This window comes from Vigna unguiculata, chromosome 9 (assembly GCF_004118075.2).
Source record: "Vigna unguiculata cultivar IT97K-499-35 chromosome 9, ASM411807v1, whole genome shotgun sequence".
Taxonomy (NCBI): Eukaryota; Viridiplantae; Streptophyta; class Magnoliopsida; order Fabales; family Fabaceae; genus Vigna; species Vigna unguiculata.
In genome coordinates, this window is record NC_040287.1 from 7,575,733 (window position 1) to 7,599,137 (window position 23,405).

The 23,405-nt window shown below is 35.1% G+C and overlaps 1 protein-coding gene across 1 annotated transcript in view; it reads right to left on the bottom strand.

Moving 5' to 3' along the window:
• The window catches only part of LOC114196220 (DExH-box ATP-dependent RNA helicase DExH14), a 45,152-nt gene that overhangs the window by 16,244 nt on the left and 5,503 nt on the right, over positions 1 to 23,405 (bottom strand). Inside the window, exons 10-34 of the mRNA XM_028086784.1 lie at positions 21,803 to 21,874; positions 21,581 to 21,697; positions 21,340 to 21,501; positions 19,005 to 19,070; positions 18,732 to 18,884; positions 18,562 to 18,645; positions 18,314 to 18,388; positions 18,097 to 18,228; positions 17,947 to 18,012; positions 14,516 to 14,581; positions 14,038 to 14,160; positions 13,781 to 13,930; positions 12,678 to 12,890; positions 12,189 to 12,344; positions 11,881 to 12,105; positions 11,692 to 11,793; positions 11,508 to 11,588; positions 11,312 to 11,392; positions 6,996 to 7,199; positions 6,778 to 6,894; positions 6,545 to 6,667; positions 6,179 to 6,268; positions 5,973 to 6,098; positions 2,593 to 2,655; positions 90 to 178 (exon numbers count right to left, since the gene is read on the bottom strand). Coding sequence (XP_027942585.1) covers positions 90 to 178; positions 2,593 to 2,655; positions 5,973 to 6,098; positions 6,179 to 6,268; positions 6,545 to 6,667; positions 6,778 to 6,894; positions 6,996 to 7,199; positions 11,312 to 11,392; positions 11,508 to 11,588; positions 11,692 to 11,793; positions 11,881 to 12,105; positions 12,189 to 12,344; positions 12,678 to 12,890; positions 13,781 to 13,930; positions 14,038 to 14,160; positions 14,516 to 14,581; positions 17,947 to 18,012; positions 18,097 to 18,228; positions 18,314 to 18,388; positions 18,562 to 18,645; positions 18,732 to 18,884; positions 19,005 to 19,070; positions 21,340 to 21,501; positions 21,581 to 21,697; positions 21,803 to 21,874 — 2,936 coding nt within the window. The remainder of the gene's footprint in view (positions 1 to 89; positions 179 to 2,592; positions 2,656 to 5,972; positions 6,099 to 6,178; positions 6,269 to 6,544; positions 6,668 to 6,777; positions 6,895 to 6,995; positions 7,200 to 11,311; positions 11,393 to 11,507; positions 11,589 to 11,691; positions 11,794 to 11,880; positions 12,106 to 12,188; positions 12,345 to 12,677; positions 12,891 to 13,780; positions 13,931 to 14,037; positions 14,161 to 14,515; positions 14,582 to 17,946; positions 18,013 to 18,096; positions 18,229 to 18,313; positions 18,389 to 18,561; positions 18,646 to 18,731; positions 18,885 to 19,004; positions 19,071 to 21,339; positions 21,502 to 21,580; positions 21,698 to 21,802; positions 21,875 to 23,405) is intronic.

Consider the following 23,405-nt stretch of genomic DNA (forward strand, 5'->3'; position numbering starts at 1 on the left):
AAATTAGTGGCATAGAAATTAAGAAAATGGAAAATGAGAATCATTTACATTGAACAAAAATTTTCATAGAAGTGGAGAAAGGAACCTACCCAGCATTAGCCAGTGCTGTAGAAAGGCCAATAAATCGTACTGGTCGATCTGTTTGGGATGATATATACCTCATCCTGGATACAATAACCTAGACAGAAATTTCCACAGTCGTCACTAAGTAGCTAGAGAAATCCTTATAATATGCACAGAAAATTAACCCTTAGAGTGAATAGCTTTCAGATAAAACATATGCTACTAGAGAAAAAATGCTTACAAAAGCAGAAATGAAATATCTCCTTAAAGAAATGAAGAAACACATCGCAGAGAGCACAAGAAAGATGGCATGGAATAAACATATTTTCTAAATCTTTATACAGAAAAGTACGTGTCCAAATACCAAAAAGGGAATGGATCCAGTTTAAAGAATGAATTCGGGTTTGAAAATAAGATCACAGAAAACGACCCTATAAAAATCAACAAGACCAAACGGACATTAATGAATAAAATCAGGGAAACCCAAGAGAGAGTGATTCCCTATTGCTTATGTAAGATGCATTTTACTTTACGGGCTTAGATCCATCTCTATGAAACGCAATGTACGTTCTACATATGTTCCTTTGTTGTGCTTGAGACACAAGGATTCCACCATATGACTTATCATTTACACACAGTACCCAGAGCCTAGTTGAATGCAGTAGACTCACTGCATCAGTGCAAAAGTTTTTCTTCAAAAATCACGTTTCTTTCAATTTTTTCTGTTCTCTCATTGTTGTGCCTCCTTATCTAACCTTTGTCAGCAAATTCCACCATTGTTGCTGCCTTTCGGTGTCACCCTTTTGATGGTTGACACCACCATCAGCATCGCCCTGCCAAGGTGACAACTACGCTGCTGGACTCACAAACATCGGATCAGCTGCACACCAAGAAGTGTGCACACTTCTCTCCTCGTTTATAACAGGCAGCCACTTGTGGTGGAGCATCCATGCACCACTCTAGCTGATCTCACCAACATGTCCTCTCTGATATGGTCAAGGCTTTGTGGTTGAGCCTCATTTATGTATCACTTCTTTTGGGGACATTTCTTCTCTCTCCAGAACTTTGTTCCCCCTTCAGCTACCCATGGCTTCTTATACTAGAACTGGGTCTGAATCCTCGATTTTTACTATTTCAATATTTCACTATCCATTGACGTGTTAGATGACCTTAATTATGACACTTGGGACTCCCCAAGTTTGACTTATAGCATTGTGTTGATTGCCTCACCTAGAAAACTGCCTCTACTAATGAAAAAGTTCACCTTCATTGGTTGAAATTTGATGCTCAAGTTTATAGTGTTCATAAGTCAATCATTCAGTCTTAGATAACAAAATTCTTCATTCTATTTTATTTTCCCATCAACCACTCCATCCTTTACCTCTTAAACCTTTTGAATCTACATGCTTTGTTCATAATTCTAGTCCTGGTCGGTTGTCGTTACCATCAACTACCGCACATTGCAAAACTGTTTTTTTTCTTTTCATATTACTTTTTTCAAATACCACCTGCATTTTTTATTCTTTTTTTCTTCTCCACTTCCTCTATATTTTTTGAAATAATATACATATTTTTTGGCAACAATAATGGCTAATGATCGAGACATTTCAAGAACATCCCAGCGAAAATACCCATTTTGCATTAAAATTAAATTTCTGAATTTTTTTTAAATGCATATATTATATTTCTTTTGACTACAACAATTTTCCGCTATAACCCGATATAGTTTCCCTTATAACTTTATAAAGGATTTTTGGGGTCTCCTATGTTCTCTGTTATCTGATATCGATAACATTAGCAGATTTTTTTACTACGTTTTTACATAGATCTAGAATTTATTATATTTGTAACAAGCTTGGTGCATATGATTTATATGCACCAGCTTGAGGGGAAGTGTTAGATGTAACGGGCTTAGGCCCATCCTTTTGTATTTTCCAATCTATAAATGCAAAACTCTATGCGCTCAATACACATTCATTTATTTTAACAACTCTAAACGGTCTTAAAGTGACATGTGAAGAGTCTATGACCCTATGATAATAAATCAACCATTAGTATTAATCACAATCCAATTCACTGTGATAGGACTAAGTACATAGAAATAGATCAAACAATTTATTAAAAAATATGAGATAGTGGCTTTATTACTGCTTCTTATGTCCCATATGGGATTCAATCAGCAAAACTTTTTACAAAAGGCCTTTCAATTGAATGATTTCATAATATCTCATGCAAGCTTCTAGAGTTAGAAAATTCTAGATATCTCTTTGTAATCATTACTTTAGGGTCAAAGTTCCTTATATAGACTAATGTAATGTTTCATAGTATCAATAAAACAATTTCTCTTATACAGTTTGCTATTTTTCAAGGGAAAGAATTTCTTAAAAGAAATTACCAAAACAAAAATATTGCTCCTAATTGCCATCTCTAATTTTAATAAAGAATTCATAGTACCCAATATGCTATAAAGAAATAAGATAAAATAATGAGGTAGTCACTAATATATTGTCACCATTCATAAGCATATACCTCAAGGATTGGCCCACGATCTGCTCCCAATAAGTGAATCTCATCCAAAATCATAAGTCCAACCTATGGATCATTTGCATCAAGATTAATATGTGAAGTAGATGACATCAACATTTATATAGTTAGATTAATAATATTACTAGTGAACCTATATATAAGAAACAAGGAACAAATTCATCAATACAAAAAAAAGTGGTTAAGTTAGCTATTTTAATTAATGAAATAATTCAAATTATATTCCTAGCATACCATTAGTATTTCTCAAATTTAGGAGGAATAATGTTCAACTTTTTTTGTATCAATTAGTATGTCATTGCACCTATAAATACATGAACCTACTAGTTATTTTAGAAAATATGGATAGCTAATTCTAAAGAGACAAATTATTGTCATTATGGGATTATTTTTATACACAAGGATAAAATATAAGGCTTCTAAAATACACAATGAGCACCACGGTCCACGGTTTTCACACTACCCCTCATGAGTAAGTGTTCTCAATTACCAGCTTGGATATCATTTTTCAAAGTTATTGTCTAGCTTTTCCTTGATAAAATGTTTGTTCACCCGATATGTTTAGTTCTCATGTTTCACAGGGTCATGTGCTAATACTAATTGTAGACTTATTGTCAATATATAACTAATAAGTTCATCGCAATTTATCTTTGTTAAGATATCATTAGATATCTTACTCTATCGTATTTTCAGTTTCTATTGTTATTATTCTTAATGTGTATTTTGGGCTTAGCCCATATTTTCTTTATTATAAATTCCTACGTGTATTTTCTACACAAGGGAGATTAATCCCATACCTAGTTTCACTATATTTTCTCCCATGGCGAAGATGGCTTTTGTTCGTTTATTTATCATCATGGTTGCTCTTCAACAATGACCTCTTTATCAACTGGATGTTAAAAACGCGTTCCTCAATAGCGATTTGCAAGAAGAGATTTATATGAAGCAACTTCCTGGATTTGTTACTCAGGGGGAGTGTTCTGGTTGGTATGTCATCTTCGCAAATCTTTATATGGCCTAAAACAGTCTCTTAGGACCTGGTTTGGAAAATTTAGCAATGTTGTTCAAATATTTGGTATGACTTAGTGAGGGGCATGCATTTAGTCTTTTATGCTACATGTGTCTACTTGATAGTCTATGTTGATGAAATTGTTCATACTGGCGATGATAACCATGGCATTTTTCAGATGAAACAACATCTTTGTGATCATTTTCAGACCAAAGATCTTGAAAAACTCAAATATTTCTTGGGTATTGAGGTGGCACAATCCAATAAAGATGGTATTGTTATTTCTCAAAGGAAGTATGCACGGGATATTTTGGAGGAAACTGAGTTGATGAATTCAAAATTTGTTGACACACCCATGGATCCCAATACTAAATGTCTACCACATTAGGAGCCTATGGCAGATCTCGAACAATATAGAAGATTAGTTGGGATATTGAATTATCTTACAGTTACTCGTCCTAACATTTCTTTTGCAGCCAGTGTGATAACCCAATTTCTTAATTCCCCATGTGAAGATCACTGGAATGCAGTCATTCATATATTAAAGTACATTAAAGGATATCTTGGAAAATGGTTGTTATATGGTTCTAATAACCATACAAGGGTTGTTTGTTATTCAGATGCTTCTTGAACAGGATCTCCTTCTGAAGAATATCTACGTCCGAATATTGTGTCTCCATTGAGAAACAAGGTGTTGTGGCCAGATCTAGTGCATAAGAAGAATATAGAGCTATGGCTTCAACCACTTGTAAGCTTGTTTGGTTTAAGCAATTGCTTAAAGAGTTACAATTTGGAGATGTTTAATGAAATGACACTTATATGTAACAATCAAGCTGCTCTTCGTAGCAGTTCTAATCTTGTATTTCATGAGAGCACCAAACATATTGAGATTAGTTGTCATTTCATTCGAGAAAAGATTGTATCTAGAGACATCAAGATTGGGTTCATTAACTCAAGTGATCAGTTAGCATATATTTTCACTAAATCTTGACGGGGACAGAAAATTGGTTATATTTGTAACAAACTTGGTACATACGATTTGTATGTACCAACTTGAGGGGGAGTGTTAAGATATCTTATCTCTATCTTATTTTCAATTTCTATTGTTATTATTCTTCATGTGTATTTTGGGCTTAGCCCATATTTTCTTTATTACAAATACAACCCCTATGTGTATTTTCTACACAAGGGAGATTAATCTTATACATTAGTCTCACTATATTTATACTATTCCATCATAGAAGTTTACATACTCCTTGGGCCAATGCTTGAAGCACTCGATCCAGCTACTATAGTATGTTTTTTGCCCGATATCCAACAGTAGGTCACCTGCCCACAATTGACCCCACATAATGTGCATTGGTATATGCTTTAAGATTTTCACTCTATTTTTTTTGAATAAAATCCCTCTTCTTGGAGTCCCTTTTAAATACTAAACAATTCTTTGAGCAACTTGCAAATGCGTCTGCTTTGGTTGGTGCATAAACTGGCTAACTAGACTCATAACAAAAGCAATGTTTGGTCTAGTAACAAGTAAATAAGCCTACCTACCTGTCTTTGATACATTTTCTTACCCATGGCAATATCCTCCTCTACACTTCCCAACTTTCTATTTAGATCAACGAGAGTACTAGTTGGCCGACAAGCTGACTTACCTATTTTTTTAAGCAAGTCTATAATATATTGTTGAGATATGTAGATTGTTAATCTCAAATTTTTTGGCAAGGCATTGAATTAACATTTGTTTTTCCTTTTTTCAACCTCAGTTATAATAATCCATCTACATATACAAACAATATTGTTACTCACCTTGAACCTGAATGTTTGATAAATAAAGTGTCATAATTATTCTTTCCATTTAACCAAGAAGCGAAATGAACATTCTGCAATTCTCTACCGAGTCTGGGATTTGTCCTCAGTTTCCAAACCATGATTCACGATCTTAGCCATCATACATGGGTGAGATCAGTACGGCAGATTGTGCAACAATTAAGTACGTGATAGGAGTCACTGTTGTGTAGCAATGAAGGTTGTGTTCTACGGTTACAGTTAAAGGCTCCCAAAGATTAGGAGCTCTTATACCATTATCAAGTTTAGAAGGAATAATATTCTACTTTATTGTATCAATTATGAGGTCATCGGGCCTATAAATACATGAACCCATTGGTTATTTTAAGAAGTATGGACAGCTAATTCTAAGGAGACAAATCCCTATGATTATGGGATTGTTCTTAAATACATAAACCTAGTATTAAAATCAATGTATGTGTTATATAGAACAAAATTACAGCAAGGATAAAATAAAAAGTTTCCCAAAATACACATCCACAAACTCTGAAGTCATATATTGATTCACCTTTGTGACATAACTACGGGTATGCCAATTACGACTAATTCCATCCCACTTTTCAGGAGTAGATATGATGATATCGGCTGACAAAAGAGCCATCAAATCGGGAGTATAGTCTCCAGTCATTTCAACCTGATGAAAAATATGATATCATTACCACCAACACCGTGTACGTTTTATAAATATTTGTTTCTCCTTAAAAACATTAGTACCATTTTTTTCCTTAGTTGAGACACAAGACGCTTTTGCCAATCACTCATTCTTTCCCTGACAATAGCTTTCAAAGGAGCTATATAAATAACCTGTTTGTTAAATAAGCAAAGTAGGTTATACACTTCATAAGATAATGTATTTCTTAAAGAAAACATCAAAGATTATCAATAGTGAAAAAATTAAACAATATATAAACAAAGTTTGACATTTATTTCTACAAATTAATAAACGTCATGTACAATGTATGCTATTCTTTCACTTAGTCTCAAGACAGTACATAAGTAAGCACCTTAAGTAGTTACCAAGAGCAAGCACCTTAGGTCCATGCTCTTACTCAAAATGCATTAACAAATTTGAGTACAAACCTTCATATCAGGCTGAGTATTGAAAAGACGAAGCATAGCAAGCTCAGCAGATATAGTTTTTCCACTTCCAGTTGGAGCTCCTAACAGAACATTATTGTCCGTGTGATACAAGGTATGAAAACTCTGCCCAATTCCATTAAAGACGTAACAGAACAGTCTTAATATGTCGTTTATGTATTTAAGCCCACAGTGCATCAGCTAACAAACTTTGTAATATGGAAAATATAACATACCTGTGTTTGTATCGGATTAAAATGTGAAAATTTATACAATGCTTCATAAGCATTGTTGCCGAGAGAAGACACAGGAAGAGGTTTTAAATCAAGGAGTTCTGTATGAGACGTACGAGCCTAAAGAAAATATTTTCAAGTGAGAAACAAAATACCATGAACAGTTGCCAAGAAATAGGTCTAGAAAAAAAAAAGAAAAAGAAAGTAATGAACACTAATACCTCTGGCAATGGTAAATTATGAAAAGTAATAGTGTAGAATGCCTCGGCATGAAGCCATGAATCAGAAACAGCATGGATATAATATTGTGGTGGATGTGGTTCAAATATAGGTACAGTGAAGGAAAGCTTGTAAGGTTCGCCTCTAGCCATCCGCTTTGTCAGTGTAAAGAGTTCCGAGTGGTAGATGTGATCATTCTCAGAATCCTGCTTGAAATGGTTGATCATGCATGCATTTGGAGTTAACAAGTATCAAAACATAATATCACTAAATATTGGAAAGCCACCTTAATTGGGGTCACCCTAGCCTGGCGTAATTGAAATCAATTTTAAAGTTGACAATTGCAACTTAAAAGGTGGTTGTTTAGTCTCTAATCAAGTAGACATGCGATCAAATCAAAATATATAACTAGGAAACATCCATCATCTCAAACCAGTTTTGTGAGACTAAATTAAGGCCACACAAATTTTCTAGGAATGTACTAGCATTCCTCAATCATACATTAGACGTTTCATATGCCAAAGTACTTACGTTAACAATATAGGTTAAACGGAACAGCATAAGCTCAGATAATTCAGAGACAAGAACAACTTCTAACAAATGAACAACAAGGCTTCTAACAAATGAAGAATAAGGCTAACGCATCAAATAACGCAAACCAAAAAAGTAACTTCTAATACTTAGGGTGGATAAAATAGAACATTTAAAAATAACTTAGAAAATATGGTTAAAGCATCTTGGCTGTAAAGAAATGATCAAACAAGCTGGGTCTGAAGCTGTTTTTGGATGTCCTATGTTTGTTTTCCAAAAGAAGTTACAGAATCTGAAACAAGCTCTCAAAATTTGGAATAAATCTGTTTTTGGGAATTTCAGGATTGGTTATAGCTAAAAAACAGATTTTGGGTGATATTCAACAAGATTTGGATACTACTCCTCCTGATGAGATTGAATCTCTTCTCTTTAAGGAAAAACACTTCTTTTTTTTAAGATGCAGTAAAAAGAAAGAACATTTCTAATGGTATTTACAAGATTGTGGATAGGTTGGTGGCAGTGGCTAGTAGGATTGTATCTGTTAAAGAAAGTATTTGTATTGCTTCTGAAGGAATAAACATGCTTTCTAAAACAGCCAGAGGGGGATGTTGCTTTCAAAATAGATATAAAAAAAGCTTCTGATATTTAGTTGGGATTTTTTGCTGGAAGCGGTAAAGCACTTTCGATTTCATAGTATTTTATCTTCTTGGATTCGATTGATTCCGAAATCTGCTATGCTTTCTATTAGGTTTAATCATAACCTTGCTAGTTATTTCTCTTATAGTAGAGGGGTTAGACAAGAGGCTCCATTATCTCCTTTGCTTTTCTGTATAGCTGAGGCAGTTTTCAGTAGAGCAATCACTTTAAAGATTGATAATCAAAAAATGTTGTCTATGGCCAGTTCTAAAGGGTGTCCTTTTGCTTCTCATAATTTGTATGCTGATGATGTCCTTGTTTTTTGTAGAGCTGATAGAAATCTCTAAATAATCTTATGAAATTTCTGGTTTTATATGGTTCTTGTTCTGGTCAACTGATTAATCATGAAAAAAATTAGTTTTGAGTAGATGCTACTTGTTCTTTGGTGATGCAGGGAAGAGGTTTAGTTTTATGTTCTATACATTCTATCTGCATGAACAACGAGGAATCCATTCAATATCCATTTTTTACTGTTCTACGGCTGTATACATTAGGTCTTGTCTGCGAGGTATTTTTTAAGATTCGCAATGGTGGTCTCTGTTAATCTTGTTACTTTTTTCAAGGCTTTGGGTTGTGTCTTGATAAAACTCATTCGTTCAGTTGTTGTATCTTATATTATTTGGATGATTTGGAGAATGAGAAATTATGCAAAATTTCAGAAAGATATATTGTTGCAGTCTACAATTAACACTATCAAAGGGTATGTAAGGTTGACTGATTTAGTTGGGTTAAGGTAAACACGGATGGGGCAGTTTGTGGCAGTCCTGGCTTCGCAGCGTGTGCTGCTTTGTCTTAGGGTGCCAGGGATGAATATATTGGGAGCTTCTCAGCTTTTTTGGGGTGCAGAATTTACTGTATGCAAAAGTCATGGGTGTTGTTCTAGCTACTAAACATTCTCAGTTGCCAGAATATAGGTGTGTTTAGTTGAAAAGTAATTTCACGCTGTTATGTAAAGCTTTTTCTTCTATACAAAATGTTCCTTCACCACTTGGAGGAAGATGGAGAAAGTGTATAGAGATTTGTGAACGAAAAGTATTCTCATATTTTTAGAGAAGGTAATCATTGTGCGGATAAGTTGGCTTCCCTTCCTTTGGATTAGAAAATAAGATTCAATATAAATGGGATGATACTATGCCATCTAAGATAACTCTTGATTTATTTCATAATAGGTTTCAACTTCCTTTATTTAGAGTTGTTTAGTTCTTTGATAAGTACATGGGTTTGGTTTGGCCCCCAATGTTTTTTGTATTTACTTTCTTTATTTTAATAATATTTTACATGTGATGCGCATGATTGGAGTACTTTGAGCTGTCAGCTTAGCAAAGAAGTCAAGGTACAGAGTGAGGTCTAACATGAGTTTATAAATATATATATATATATATATATATATATATAGAGAGAGAGAGAGAGAGAGAGAACACAATCTTACCCTAAGGCCACCAACAAGGATCAATCAATGACATTGGCATTTTATCATAAAGAGAAGTTTCAGTAAAACCAGTCCAAGTAAAAAAAAATACAAATATTTGGATAAAAATAGAACGTTTATACATGGAACGAAAATCTTAGTAACTTCTAAGTATTCTGTCTAAATCCACGACTAAGATTAGGCTATTGGCTTCCATATGGCATAGAGAACTTGGTCATTTAAGGGAGCTTCCCAACCAAACCTATAAGCTGGTGGGTTATAAGGCAATTTGCATCAATGATATCAGTTTTTTATTTTATTTTTTTCTATTTTCTATTGTGGGGGGAATCCTCACTCTTCAATGCCTTTTAATTTTATTTATTCACCTTTATTAACTCCTTCCATGTACTTTTTTAAAATTTTTGACTCACGAAAACTTTGGAATCCTGATAAAAAATAACTTTTACACAATAGTCAGCAGAATTCACATAATGTCACGATATGCGAAGTTCCTTCTTAACAACAAACAAGTCTCGTTTATCCCTTTAGCTTACTGGAAATGATTACCCAAGAAAGTAAGAAAATATTTGATACACACCAGAGAATTGGTTGGGAATTTCACATCTGATTATGAGAGATCTGCCAGTTTCAAATGTTTATATACACACATGCAATTAGTTTAGATCTAACAGAGCTGTAACTAACATTCAACAATCCGTAACTGTATAACAAATCTAACAGATAACTAACTTATTTATGGCACACGCCAAAATACTTAACAGAAGTTACAGAACACAAGTAACAGACTGCACATACACATGCAGTATAGTCAGTCAACATTTATAACTAATCAAGATGAATTATGTAGGTTGTCATGTATTTATAACTAGGAATGAGTCCCTTACGGGCATTCCTTGATGCCATTCACCTCTCTTCTCACCCATATAAAAGGATTTGGCCACTTGAACCTTCTAGAGCAAAATTTAGTAAGTCATTTTTAATTCCTTACTTCATTGAAGAGGAATTTTTTTTTGTTTTAATAACCTGTTATAGAAATTCAAAAGCTCCCTTTTGGCCTGATCTTATCTTTGCACAGTGGAATTTAATAAAAGCAATACTTGGAACAGCTGCATAGGCATTATAAAGCTCCTCCCTGTGGTATGTGATTATGTGATTAAGTGTGGTGCTTGCTCAGAATGTTTCCCAACTACTCTTACATTGTTGTGCTGTAGTCTATTTATAGTTATTATTCGGCATTTTCAGTGAATGTTGTGCGTGCCCTAAGTCTCCAAAACAATAATTGATTATATGTCTCAAGGTATTGGAAGAAGTAAAAAAAGTTTTGTACAAATCTGCTCCATATGCTACAAGTGTTCCTTTGGTATGAGGCATAACTCTGGTACTTTTTAGAGGAGGTTTCTTTGGCAAATCAGCCCCGATTTGGTTTAAAGGGTGTTTCACTATAAATATTGAGCAACTGGGAAGATTTGTTATCCGCTTTACTCTATATTCCTAGTTGTTTTCTCTTTTGTTCCTTTGTATTGGAGGATTACTCATCCCCTTTCTCTTTCAAATGCTCTCTTCAGTTAAATAAATTTCTCCTCCATAATAAGTGTTCAGATTTTTTAACAAAAATCAAGGAATTTATAAAGTAATGCATCATCAAAGGAAAATTTATTTCACCTCTACCAAAATCCACCAACGTTGAGCAGTACCATGAAAACGATCTTTCCAAGTGAAAACGGGCGTAATGACCAAATCAACCTGAAAATAACAAGTAATTGTGTAGAATTGGATGTCAAGACTATTTTATCTGATGAAATTGATGAAAAAAATGTAAAACTAAGCAGTCTGGATAGGTATTCAAACTGTAAAATACCTTCAGCACAGTTCTGGTAATTGGACTCACAGTTGCTGATAACTGAAGTGATGGAAAATACCCTAGGTTTTGCTTGACCAACTAAAACGGGGAGAAATAAGAACATAATAATCAACATTTCTTGAACATCTGAACCAACTTTTGAAAGAAACGTTTCAACATTATTCTTCTAAAAGGTACATACCCTTCCTCCTGGTGCATACCGAATTAATGCCCCAATGTCTTTTTCCTCCATCTCAAACAGGCGATCTAGGTCAGCCCCACGATCTTCAAGCTTTCTCAATATCTATGAACCAAACAATACTATCACACACACCAATATGAAATATTATATAGCTAGAAAATTTAGTGAAAACAATAGTTAAGAGCAAACTTCTGCAGAAAGATCCTTGTCAAATTGTCTAAGAGGATGTTGATGTGGCCAAACTTGACGATCCACAGCTTTGCTATATTCCAACATGAACAGAGTCATCTCACACCAGCCTCTTCGTAAACAAATCTCAAATAATGCCCGTGTTATTCGAGCCAAGCTTGCACTAATATATGCAGCATCAGATACCAAAGAAAAAGAATCCATAGAACCTCGAGATATGTACAACTGCAAACAACAAAGTCATATCTTATTCATTCAATTACTCAGGTATCCTAACTGGAAAATTGAGTCAAACTCAAGAACAAAACCTGAATCAAAATGGAAATCTTTCCATGTTTATTGGAAGGACCACCCTTTATTTCTAATGGACATGATGTGCGCGCCAACATCTCTAGCTCATTTTGTTCTTCTTCTCTCACAGCAATATTCTCAAATTCAGAAGAATGTGCTATCATGTTAATCACCTAGAGTGACAAAAGGTAAAAAGAACATAAAAAAACAAATAATGATAATAGTAATTTATAAATGTCATTAGAATGGATGAATGTTTTCATAGGCTTATTGCAAAGAACAGATAAAGATACATTAGATGACTAACCACCAAAATACACAGCTTCCCTAATCTTCTGGGAAAACAGCATATAAAAATGAACAATAAATAATTGCTTTTATTGTAGGAAAACACCTTTTTTATACGGAAAAAGTTTTGAGAAAATTATTCAAAACAAGAGGCAGGCTCAGGTATAAGCTATCACCCTTAGATATAGTAATTGACAGAACACTTAAAATGCTCCTACCTCACTGTCATTCATGTGCCGTCTCAGCATTTCATTGTATGTTTCAACACTGGAATATTGAATGTAAAAATGGCTTGCAATGCGACCAAGCTCAGTACAATAAAAATTGCCACTTTTCTCATCAAAGCGCATCATTTTTGCTTTATCAAGGGCACGTGCAGCATCAATTACAAGAGACCTCTGCTTAGAACTAAGAGCAGGATCTGCCATCACCTAAAGCATAAAAGATTAAGAAATCACATGTCTTATTCCATACAGTAAATAAAAAACTTATCAGTAGAAAACCATTAAATACATATAGCCAATTACTGAAATTATTTTCAAAATGATAGGCGGGCATGCTTCATTATAAAAAATCTGTGGAATGCAGCAAAATTATCAATATTTCCATTCTTTTCGTAGAATAATAAAAAAAATAATAAAACACACACACACACACACCTGACTTTGAAGTTACAACATATAAAAAAATTAAATACAATTTATTTATTTTTGGTATATGTTCTTATTTCTTTATTCTGTGTAATAAGAAACATGTATTTGTGGTTTGTATGGTACCAATTTCTTACAGAGAACCATGTTCCCTGAGATGAGCCTTCTCCTCATAACACAACTCCTACATTTAAGGTCAGAGCTAGAATTGTCATCTACATTTCTAGATTTTTATGGATTGAAGAAAGTTATTAATTTTGATGGAGCTCTCCTCCCCCTCGATCTGAATGAATCCAATACACGATCAGGGCTGGGCTGGGCAAAGGAATTATAGAAGAATAACAGAATAAGCCAGCTACTCTAGCAGGAAGCTTCTTGCATGTTCAAGAACCCTGTGGCTCTCCCCCTCCTCTTCTTTCTTTCCACACAAAAAACTGCCTTTCTCAAATGAAACCTCCTGTCATATATCTATCTAACCAGTTGGTATTCAGTTAACAGCCAGTTATAAAGTTGATGATAGCACAATTAGGTTCAATTCATTGCACTTACCCCATACACCTTTTACAAAGGAAGTTAGTTCAGTGAAAACATACATCAAACATAAACAAGCCAAAAACATACAAATGCATCATATAACTGGTTCAACAAAGGAAAAGTTTCTAGTTTGGTACCTCATCCCACCCAATACCATAGGCTAAAGGATTCATCCTCATCCTTATAAAAAGATAAGTATATCCCAGCCAGGCACAGGCTTCCTTAACATTAGTTACAGTACCCAATGCCACCTCTGCATTTAAATTATCTTTCAAGGAACTAATGAACTGCAAAAGATCAAAGAAGCCACTCAACACAATATGAAATACATAAAGAAAATCTCATCATATGCAGACAGAGATTCAAAGAACAAACATGAACATATTATCATTACCTGGCTTTCAATTGGGAGTTGGCTTGTCAACAGTCTCAGATAATAAGCTAGTTTGTCATGAGACGTAATTATAATACCTTCACCACTTTTGTCAAACTGAGGTCTCCCAGCTCGCCCAAATATCTACATCAAAATTTCATAAAAAAGCCTCTTAGTTAATTTATAAAAAATAATGGGCTGTCAGCTTCAAGAAAATTATCCTGTTTCTCCTATCAGTTCAAAAATATAATATTATTATCCCTTTGTTTCCTATTTTCAAAAGTTTGAATAGATAACAATGAAATGGAGAAGAGTTGTTTTCATTGTATCTGTTAGGTGTCAAACATGTTTCAATTAGTTTCCTATACAAACTTCTAAAGACAGGAAACAAAACAAAAATAAGTTAGCATTTTAGTAACTAAAAGTGAAAAATTAAAAACATTTCTTGGATCATACAAACAGTTCACATTTCCTTTAGACAAGAAACTGCCTGCCTCACCTGCATAACATCCAGCATACCAAGGTCTCGCCAGCCCCCAGCTTTTGGATCATATAATTGGGTACCCTAGAGAACACCAGTGATCATGTTAAATTATAAATTACAAGAGAAAAAATCCAGACATACTGAAAAAAAAATAATTCAAACAGAAAAAACTGGGTATGACATTGTAGAGTCTTAGAAAGTAGATTTAGGGTTCATTGAAGCCCACATTACCACCTTGTAAAATGAGGTTTGCATTCACTTAGAACCTGTAATTTAGTCATGTATTTATAGGTGGTCTAATAGCAGGCCAATAGTGGGTAACATGATGTCCAACAAACTATAGGAAATAGAGATACATTGAGTTGAAACTGCGTTCCTTACAGAGCACAGCTTATGTTAAGAAAACAGACTCAATACAGTAAATAGAGAAAATAAGGTATCATCTAATAATAAATATATGATATAGAAATAAGTAAAAAAGCATTCCTAATGACACATATATGCTCTAGATATTTCCAATTCTAACTACTCTAAAAGATATTCTTAGTTAAAAAAAATATGTGACTTATTTCTATCATTATAACATTCCCCTTCAAACTAGAGCATATATGTTATATGTGTTGAGTTTGCTGCAAATATGATTGATCCTCGTCCTCTCAAAGATTTGATGAATATGTCTGCAAATGTACCTCTTAGACTCCAGCTTTTCTTTTATGAAATGACAATTCACAAGAATATGTTTGGTCCTCTCATGAAAGACAAGATTAGAGGTAATAGTAATGCTATCTAGTAGTCACATACAAGGTTTGTTAGAGGATATCTGCATGACCACAGAGACGTTTTTGCTAATGTTCAGCATCAGATATGCTTCAAGAATGGGCATAATGTTGCTTTTTGTTATTACGAGACAGTTTCAACCCTCCACTCAAAAGTAGATTTTACTATAATGCTCAGGGAAATACAAATAAATTTGGTTAACGATACTTTTATCCATTCAATCAACTAGAAAAATCTTTTGCTCCACCTCTTCAGTACTCACCAGCCAAATATCGTCATCCCTCATATTATCTTTCCACTTCACAACATCCTCCTTCTGCTAAGGTAACCAACACTGATGTTAGTTGGCCGCCAACCCCCATTGTTCCTCATTCTAGTTCTATTTTTTTCATGTTACTAGAGAAAACAAGAATATTCAACAATGTATTCCTCATTCAGCTCTTCATCAATTACAGCGTGTTCCAACTATCACTAAAAATCCAAATAGTTAGTAAATTTGCTAAGGCAAATTACGATTATTTTGATTATTTTGAATTTCATGCTACTCATTATTTTGTCCAATCTCTGGTAATTAATGAAGTGCTTGTTCAAGGAGATTTGGGGCCAAACGATCTTTGTGCCTTTCCCACCTTTCAGCTTCAACCTCCTCCTCATGCCAAATCTGATTTTTTTTTTGTCAACTATGCAAATTTATACTCTTAAGAAAGTGGAATTTAAGCTTAATTCAACATTATAAAACGAACTTGAAAAGTGGGGTTTGCACCCACTTATGTATTATATAATTTGGTGTAATCTCTAGTCATGTGGCCTCTTCAACACACCCCCTCTTCATGTTGAGCACGGGACATCTAGAGCATGGGACTAGAGAGGAACACAGTAGCAAGTGACGCAAGGCCAGCCACCATGCTATGATAGGCTCTAAATGGCTCTAATACCATCTTAAGAAAGTAGGATTTAAGACTAACTCAACCTTACAAGCTGGTTTTGTGAGGTTAAGTTAGATATAAATTCCACTTAAGAAAAATCAACAATGAAAATAGTATTCAATTTGTTTGGCATGGTAGACTAGGGCATCCTAATGCTCATGTTATGAAACCTATTTTTTAGCTATGAAATACTCTTTTTACCACTGAAGTTGTTTCTTTTTCGTAAAATGTGTTGCATTGCCAAAGTTCATAATAATTTCCTCCTTATCTCGAACTGCTCACAATTATTCTCTTAAACTAGTTTATATTGACTTATGGGGTCGTTCTCTCATTTTGTCCACTAATAGCTTTTCTGTTTGTTTATGCTTAATCAAGATTTACCTAGATTTATCTTCATAAGAAAAACATCTTATTTCTTGAATGTTTTTCAACACTTACAGTCAATAACTAAACTTTAGTTTCAACTGCCCTCGAAAAGTGTTCAAACTGATTAGATGGTGAGTTCAAATCCTTGCCAAAGTTACTTGTAGAAATGAGAATTCAAAACTAGATTATTTGTCCTTATACTCATGATTAGAATAGATTTGTTGAGCGAAAACATAGACACCAATACCCAACAAATGACTTGTGAAGTGTATGTAACCAAATCCCTAGTACCACTACTTTTAAGGGCACACATTTCATCAATCATCGCTTATTGCCACTATAGGTTATGATAAAGAATCACCGAGAAAGTTGATGATAACTGAGGTTAGTATAATGGAGAGAAGGGCTATGACTACAACATATACATTTCTGAATAACAATAAGCTAATCATATTTAATTAGTATCGAGAGGGGGTCAAAAATGGCATTTACATATCTACAGTCATGAATGAACTTGTTTGGTTGATACAGTTACTTAAAGAACTAAGACTTGGAAAGGTTACACAAATGACTCTCATTCGTGATAACCAAGTTGCCCTTCATATTACCTCAAATTCAATATCCAACAAGAGGATCAAACATGTTGAAATATATTGTCACTACATTCATGAAAATATTTTATCTTTAGACAATAGTACTCAATTTGTTAACATCAATGATCAATTTGCATGTCTTCACCAAATATGATTTGTATGCACCTACCTGAGAGGGAGTGTTATATGTATATTAACATATGGACCTAGGCCCATCTCTGTGAAATGCAATGTACATTATATATATATATATATATATATATATATATATATATATATATATATATATATATATATTCCTTTATTGTTCTTGAGACATAAGGATTCCATCATATGACTATAATTTATTCCTACAAGATAATCTTCAACAAAATTTAAGAACTTTTGGTAAGAGAAGCTGAGAAAAGACCGTATAGGTCATGCTAAAAAAGTTTTAGCACAATCACAAAGTGATTGGGGTTCCACAAGTCTATGTAGTGTATGATTGATGCTCTCAAAGTAAACGTTAAGATATAACTTTTTATGGGGTTGACTGATGCAGGAATATGCCAGAAGATCTTTAGTAAACTACAATTCATTGTCCCTGTGATATATACTAGTCACTTATCCCTTTTCCATCACATTCATAAATTTTGAATCAAAATTATTCACTAGATTCCCAACTTTAAAAATTGAATACAGCAATATAATTCCATGATTCAATAATTTGATTGAAGAAAAAGAAACTATATTTATATAAAACAAAAATGATTATCTTATATCAGAGTTTCCATAGAAACAAAACCTTAATGACCACTGTGTGTGCAGGAAGATTGACACCCCATGCCAAAGTTGCTGTACAGACAAGAACCTAAAAGCAAAAAAGACAAAACTTCATTTCATGAAACCGGAGGGAAATTCTAAAACTCATATATGGAAAAATCAGTGTCTCTACCTTCAGAAGTCCATCAGAGAAAAGACGCTCAGTAAGTCCTCTATCTGCACGTAACATCCCAGCATGATGCACACCCACACCATATTCAAAAAGTTCAACAAGATCTTTGTTTCTGGATTTAATGACTTCTTTCTACATGCAAAACATAAAAATCTATGAACACAAAAGAAGCATTCATATCATAAGAAAAATGAAAATCAATGTTTGCTTTAACCACCTTCATAAAGGTGTATTGTGGATGTGTATTATTACTAAAAAGTTCCAAATCCTCATTCCTCCGTGCTAGCTCAACCTGCCAAACACAACATACAAGCGATGATACTGGAAGAAAAGCATGGTACAGATAAAGTGCAATCAGATTCACAGAAATAAATAATAACAATAATGATATGTGAAAAACACCAACACAAGGACAAAAGACCTTCAATTCAAACATGACCATATAAAGCTTCCAAAATGACAAACCAGTTTATTAGCTGTCTTGGCAGTGTCCTTTCGGGAGTGGACAAATACCATTGCCTGGTGGCCTTGCCTTAGAGAATCAGCAACCTGGCTCAAAAAGGAGCCAAAGCTATCAAAATAGTCAACAACGCAAGATTTACCATGTTTTGAAGAAAATGGAGAACGAACAATACCTTTCTATAGCATATATCATTCAACAATTCATTACGAGCTGCAAAGTTTGGCTCACTAATTCCAATATATTGTTGTGCAAGAGGCACTGGACGGTAACTAGAATCAAAGAAGAAAAGGCCTGTGTCTGGATTTACCCTGAGAAATTGTGCAACCTGGTGACAATGAATAGTATAGTAAGAACTTGTAAGTGATGTCCAAAATATACTTTAGCCTACACCACATCAAAGTCAAAAAATTTAATAATAAAAAGTGTATATTATTTAGACCAACACCTCTAGGTAATTGGGAAGAGTGGCAGAAAGGCCCACAATGCGTATCATTGACTGTGTAGATTCCACCTAATAATAATGGGAGAAAAGACAACTATTATGAGAAGTAAAACAAATATAACAAGTGGCTGTAGTGGAATTGTGGTACAACAAACTAATGGGAATAACACACCCACAAACATAAAAAATAATTTCATTTCAAACAGTGCATTTTATGTCTTCAGAATATGTTAACTCAATGCAACTAAAAGAAAATAAAAATAAATGTTTTGTCAAAAACGTACAGATTTCTTTCATTTTTTCCCAATCCTATTTGAATACAAAACTACATCTTTGGGACCCATTTCACCTTATACTTCATAACATCCTGCTACTTTCAACAAATTTCTCAAATGGTATGACGATCATCAGAGCTTTTGTTCCACTACTTTTGTTGCACACAAAAGTTGAGTTCTTCAAGCCACTTGAGTCATCCTTTATGTCACCTAGGTCATCCTTTGTCACCTAGGTCATCCTTTGTCACCTGCGTCATGCTTTGTGTCACATGAGTCAACCTTTGTCCCTCTAGTGAAAGAACTTCCATACCCTAATACTACTTGGGACTTCTTGTAAGGATGTTTTTGAGGTTGTTTTCTTTCGGTATGCAATATCAAAGAAGATAACAAGAACCTATGATTAGTTCAAATCATGTGAATCAGAGGTAATTGTTAATACTGTTGAACTTTCAGAAAATTCCTTGAATAATAACTGTGTCTAACCTTCATGACCAAATATCCCAAGGTTCTCTCTTTGTTGTTGAGGCAATTAGAATCCTTACATCAATTCAACAGGCATTGAAGGATAAGAATTGGGCTCAAGCCATCAATCAAGAGATGGGTACCTTGGAAAAGAAGTAGACTTGGGAGCTTATCGAGAAACCAAAGGATAAAAGGATCGAGGGATGCAGGTGGATTTACACAACGGCATATCAATCTAATGACACATTTGATTGCTAGAAAGCAAGGCTAATTACAAAAGGATATAGCTAGACCTATCGTGCTAATTATGAGGAGAAATTTGCTCCAATGGGAAAGTTGAATATAGCCATAACCAACGACCCTGACAAGCACGACAACCCGGACGGGCTCGACGACCCGAACGGGCCAAATGACCTGGACTGACCCGTCCAAACCATCGGACCCGTCCGAATAGTCGGACTCGTCCAGGTCATAAGGCTCATCCGAGTTTTCGGGTCCGTCGGATCATCGAGCCCGTCTGGATCGTCGTGTCTGTTCGGGTCGTCGAACCTGTTTGGGTCGTTTGGCCCGTCTGGGTTTTCGTGCTTGTCTAGGTCTTTCGGTAGGTCTGGATTGTCAGGCCCGTTCGAGTCATTGTGCTTGTCTAGGTCGTTGGGCTCATCGAGCCCATCTGTTTCATTGTGTTTGTCCGACTCGTCGGACCCATCCGGCTCCTCCGGACCGTCGAGGTCGTTAGGGTCGTCTAGCCCGTCCAGATCGTCGTAGTTGTCTGGGTCGTCGAATCCTTCTGAGTCGTCCTGCCCATCCAGATCATCAGGTCGTCAGGTCCGTTTGGGTTTTCGGGCTCATCCATGTTGTTGGACCCGTCCGGATCGTCCAGATCGTCGGGCCCTTCTGGGTCGTCAAGTTTGTCCGAGACATCAGGCACGTCTAGGTCTTCAAGCCCGTCCAGTTTGTTGGGTCTGTTCGAGTCTTCTGGCCCATCCGAGCCTTAGGTCCCGTCCGGGTCGTCGGGCCTGTTTGGGGCTTCGGACTTGTCCGAGTGATTGGACATGTTTGGCTCGTCGGGCCTGTTTGGGGCTTCGGACTTGTCCGAGTGATTGGACATGTTTGGCTCGTCGGGCCTGTTTGGGTCTTCAAACCTGTTTGGGTCTTCGGACCCATCCGGGTCGCTTGGCCTGATCTTTGATTCTGGCTTAATGTAGTATTATTTGGGGGGCTAACCCACCTTAGCCGTAGCCCTAACCCACTGGAGAGGGGGCTTTGGGGGCTGGGGCTTTTTTTTGCCCCCTCATTTGAGACCTCCCTAAAAGGGGGCTTTATGAAGAGTGGGTCAAGGCTGGCCCATGGGCCAGGGGCCAAATTGACACCTCTAGTTATGAAAATATATTCTTGAGTTACAAGGAGATATTAATTTTTGTAATAACTTTATCAAAGATACTATAGGATTCTAAAAAGATATGGTAATCATTATTCTATTAGTTTCAAGCTCTATACAAACCCTCTTGTATTGATTTACATTTGAATGAAATAAATTGAATCTTTTTTTCTGAGATATTTAAACTGTTTTCAAGTCCACACAAACATAAGACATGTTTTACCTGCCGGAGCGTCCTGGCAACCAGAGCCTCTATCACAGGACCTCTATCGTCATTGAGTAGATGGACTTCATCAATAATTAACAGCTTTACCAGCATTGACAGTGACATGTCACTGCTTTTGCGTGTAATGACATCCCATTTCTCAGGTGTTGTCACTATCATCTGATTTAAACCACAAAAATAATTAACTTAGTTTGCATGCTGGCAAAGAAATCTTGACCTTGCCATTTTCTTAACAAACCTGAGTTTCTTCAAGCTCATTTTTAGAAAGCTGCATATCTCCAGTAAGCTCTCTAACAATCATATTCAAAGGAGATAAACGTTGGCTGAATGTTGAGGTAACTTCTGCAGCCAAAGCCTAGTTATGACAAGAATCTAAAATTAGAAATGACATAAATGCAGGGAACAAAAAGCGAACATGAATACAAGAATGTAAAGAACAGAAGCACAAGCATCAACATACCTTCATTGGCGCAACATAAACTATCTTAAATTCATCTTTATGCAAGTACCCATCCCTGAAGTGCTGTCCAATCTGCACAAGTCATTTATACAGCTAAAGAAAATAAGTTACTCCTCTTCACAGCTGAAACATGAAAAAGCAGAAAGAAATTGAACAATTAAGAAACCTTGTTAATACAATAAAACCCTACACAGCCTTTTTTTTTTTTTTTCTTTCAGCATCATGGCTCTAAATTCGTCATATCAAAATAATGATCACATACTAGGGATTTTTTGTGATACAATAGCTATTAGGGTTTCAGAAGCAGCAGTGCATATGAAGCACCAATATTTTAATTTGTTTCACATATTTGTAGACAATATATTTGTAAACAATAAATGACCGATATCTATACTTTTGGATACTTAATCAATATGGATCAGTAAAGTATACAAGCCTTTAAGAAAATTATGACAATTCAATTCAGCGACAATTCAATTGAGACACATTTCCAATGCCAACACTTGTTTGACACACGTCAAAACAATTCTCATTAAGCATTCAACTAGGAAAAAAAAAACTGTAGTCTTGGACACCTAAGTCAACACCTCTATACAACTCCGTAAGAGACACACACTACTACTATTATTAAAAAAATATCTATTTTTTAACTTTCTAGAAGTTGTGTATCACTCTCTACATGCCAGATGTCAAAGAGACAGCTGTTCGCAGTTAGCTTAAGTTTCTTCTCATGTAAGCTTTACCTAGCTAGTCTCACAGTTGATTGCCTGTGTAAGTCTTAGATCAATTATTAGTTAGGACTTTTCCTGTATAAATACAAACTTTGTATCAAAACATCGTAACTTATCTCTCACACGGAAAAATTCAGTAATTATATCTAAACTTTCTCTCACTACGTTCTCAGAACATTTATAGAAGTCAACTTTAATATAATATACAACATTAGTGGTATATGTTTACTTTACTGGAAAGAAAAAAGAGCCGAAAAACACACATACCAATGTCCTCTCTTGTTACATGGATAGAAAGTGGAAGAAAAAGAGAAAAGTGTACTCCTAGAAACAAAAATTCAAAACTTTATGTTAGAAGTGGGTTTTATGCCTAATTCAACCCCACAAAACCGACTTGTAAGGTGAAGATTGCACCCACTTATATATTGTGAATTGACCTTATCTCTAGTCAATGTGGGACTTTAAACCCACTTCTAACATGGTATCAAAGCCAGGTTAGAGATTATCCTAGCGAGATTTCTTGGACATTCTGTTACACCCGCAATCGGGCCGTTAACGGACCACCCACTAATTTCTAGTCTCACGCACGAGATGAATATACCTCGGCATGAGGGGGTGTGTTGGAAGTACCACATTGACTAGAGATAAGGTCAATTCACAATATATAAGTGAGTGCAATCCTCACCTTACAAGCCGGTTTTGTGGGGTTGAGTTAGGCATAAAACCCACTTCTAACACTTTCCTTCTTTCCACTTTACCTTCAACTTAAATCTCAAAAGTTTTTCTCTCCTCCCATATTTTCATCCATACAACCGAAGAGACATTAAAATGTAATTTATACAAGATTTTTCAGGCTCATTCTCATAGTAAAA